We start from the raw sequence: 3,330 nt of genomic DNA, 5'->3' as shown, positions 1-3,330 counted from the left end.
ATACTTACATTAGACACAATGTTATAAATGCATATGTGTGTATGTGTGAGTTTATTTATTTATTGTATCATTAAAGTGTAGTGTATATTGAGATACAACCGATAGAGTAGGTAATTGATTTGACGCTATATTATTTAAACCCAACTAAACGCTAAATTGTACATTCCGAAATAACAATCATATTATGTCAATTGCCACCGGAATATCTGGTAATATTTTTCTTTTTCTTTGCCTTAATCCCAACTACTTGGGGTCGGGCACCCTTATCCTAAGATTCCACTTGACACGATCTCCCACATCTTCTACGCTCACATCAGCTGTCCTCAAATCGCATTCAATAGCATCCCTCCATCTCTTTTTTGGTCTTCCTCTATCTCTTCTTCCTTCAACATTCATTTCTATAACTGTTCTTACAGCTTTCGATTCTTCTTTCCTCATACCATGACTAAACAATCTAAGTCTATTTTCTGTCATCTTATCCACGATTGACGCAACACCTATACTTCCTCTTATATGCTCGTTCCTTATCCTATCTTCTCTAGTCACTCCACTCATCCAACTAAGCATTCTCATCTCTGCTACACTTATTCTCTGCTCTACTTTCTTATCAACCGCCCAACACTATGAACCATACATCATAGCTGGCCTCACAATTTCATACTAAATTTAAAAACTATAATTAGTATTTATTCATATATTATATTTTAAAATCAAAGAACTACTAATCAGGATATAATTAAAGAAATAAGAGTTCATGTTGCTTTTAAAATATTTCACCAATTTCTCTAAAGGAAACACTATCTACAGATTTGCATCGAAGCGTTTCTTATGATAGTGATTTTAATCACTGTCAGATATCATCTATACTTGTCCCATCTATGCCTCGTCCACACTGTGCCTCGACCCCACTGTGCTACCGTTTTTTTTATCACATTGTATTACAATTTCATAAATACATAATTCACTGTAAAATTGATTTATTAATTCTTGATTTACTAATTACTTATGTTCTTATAATAATGCGTTACTATTATTATTATGTTAAGCTTTAGCTGCGAAGCGATTATCTTACATTAAGATTGAATATCAATATTTTTTGAGAGATTAATTTTATTTTTGGATGGCTTATCTACAAATCCTCAACGTAACGTTTTTCAAATGATTGTTAAAAAAATATTAAAATTTAAAACATTTCTTTTTTAATAATATTTTTTGGCTCATTATTGTTTCTTAATTAGGAGGAAGACCAAAAAAGAGATGAAGGGATATTATCGAATGCGATATGACGACGGCTGATGTGGGGATCGTGTGGAAATTTAGGATAAGAGTCGGCCGACACTAAGTAGTTGGGATTAAGGTAAGAAAAAATAAGATGAAGATTTTTATTTCTTAATTGACGTATTCAGTCTTTATATAATTTTAAAAGTCCTAATATATACTTTTAAATCGCACATGAATTATATCTCTGAAAATAAAATACTGTATTTTTACATTACACACATAAATTGAGAAATATATGAAAGTAAAAAATACCAAAAATTATTTTCATAATCAAATTATTTTATAAGAGAAATCGAGTATCTAATATAAACAAAATTACCTAGCCAGTTTATAACACAGCACATATATTCCGTATAGTTAAGTGAATTGCAACAATGTTTGAGATTTTTCAACTTAAACATAAAATTAAAATAGAGTTTTGATGTTAGGGGAAATCTAATGTTGTTAACTAAATCGTCCTCATCTCTAGATTCCATAAAATGATGATGTAAAATGTATGATAACCAAAGCACCGTAGTACGTCACCAACAACACCCTCNGTATGATAACCAAAGCACCGTAGTACGTCACCAACAACACCCTCCACGAAGACCTCAAAATAGCAACAGTTAAAAAAACTGCACACATATACTACAAAAGACTACATTCCAAAATGCAATCCCATCCAAACCGTCTCGTTACTCAGCTACACTCAACAATTCTTTCGAGCAATCCAAACAGGCGCCTCAAACGCAACTGGTCAAGAGACCTTCTCAATATTATTTAACCCACTTAAAATTAAAAATACACAGGTGGCTTTAATGTGAGCTTCCTCCTCACCACCATATCATTGTCTATTTTATTCCTATTCACATATTTACTTATTGTACATATAGCTGTATAGATTGTAAATTTTCTAATAAACGTTCTAAAAAAAAAAAAAAACATTATTCAGGTATTGCAATTCACCTCATTTTACGGTATTATTTAAATAGGATAATTTTTCCCAATACCTACAAATGAAAAAAAAAAAAGCCTAAATACATTTTTTTTATATAAAGTGTAATGGTGTCACGTTACCATTATTGTAAAAAATTATTATTATAAAATATAGACAGCACATTCGCTTTTAGAGACTGTTAAATTGACGATTAATATTTACAGAAAAATTGTCAATCGTCTGAATTACTTTTTAAACCCAAGAGGCCTGGCCATCTGGGTCAGTCCATTCCAGTGCTTTGTGTCATTCATTAGTCTCAGTACTCGGTTGTCGATGTCCGGCGCACTGCATAAGGTCAAGTCTTTGTTTTTCCATTTTCTCCTATCTACTCTCGTTCTCGATATTTTAGAGTACTTGTGTCTTGCATTTCGTCTGCATCTCATACTCGACTACCCCTGTTCTATATCCTCTCCTATACCCAAAATATTAGTGTCTACACCTCATACCTAGGTGTTACCAGGCACGTAGACAAGGGTGGGCCTGGCCCCCCTTAGATTTAATGTGGCCCAAGGCCGGCCCCCCCAAATTTTAAATTCAATTATTTTTACGAATTATCAAAAACGTGCTAGGCCTTGCATACATTGAAATTATAATTAATTTGTGATTACTATTGAGTAATACAGTTATTATTATGGCTGTATTTTCATTTTTATATTCATAGAAAACGTTATTTGAAAAAGATAACGTTCTAGACGTTGGAATAGCAATTACTCCAAACGTGGTTGTAGGTAAATTTTTTTTAACTCTGGTCCAACAAATGATAACAAACTACGAAGTATCTGCATTGATTAGAATCTAGTTGATTACAAAATTCGATAGAGTATACTCTATGAAAATTTTTTTGATAAATCTTATCTTTAATTTGTTTCTTTTAGCTTCGATGCGAAGCTGAGAAGGTATTGGTTTTACTAAGATGTGTTTTTTTTTTGTCTGTTACCACTTTTTCTAAGCTCTCATTGAACCAATTTCTTTCAAAGATATGTCAAAAGATCACAAATCGTATCTAGTCGAAGACATTACTCTCAAAAATTGAAAAATTTTCCCTTGTTCCCCGTAAATGGGGGAAACCT

The 3,330-nt window shown here is 32.2% G+C and overlaps 1 protein-coding gene across 2 annotated transcripts in view; it reads right to left on the bottom strand.

The window, feature by feature from the left end:
• Positions 1–1,601: 1,601 nt before the first annotated feature.
• Positions 1,602–3,330, bottom strand: part of LOC126909404 (uncharacterized) — a 6,197-nt gene continuing 4,468 nt past the window's right edge. For both annotated transcript variants that reach the window (XM_050691827.1, XM_050691828.1), the window contains exon 3: positions 1,602–1,673. In XM_050691827.1, the coding sequence (XP_050547784.1) occupies positions 1,639–1,673 (35 nt within the window). In that variant the 3' untranslated portion in view covers positions 1,602–1,638. The remainder of the gene's footprint in view (positions 1,674–3,330) is intronic.

This window comes from Daktulosphaira vitifoliae, unplaced genomic scaffold, assembly GCF_025091365.1.
Source record: "Daktulosphaira vitifoliae isolate Bord-2020 unplaced genomic scaffold, ASM2509136v1 Scaffold_347, whole genome shotgun sequence".
Taxonomy (NCBI): Eukaryota; Metazoa; Arthropoda; class Insecta; order Hemiptera; family Phylloxeridae; genus Daktulosphaira; species Daktulosphaira vitifoliae.
This window is presented reverse-complemented; position numbering and strand designations above follow the sequence as displayed.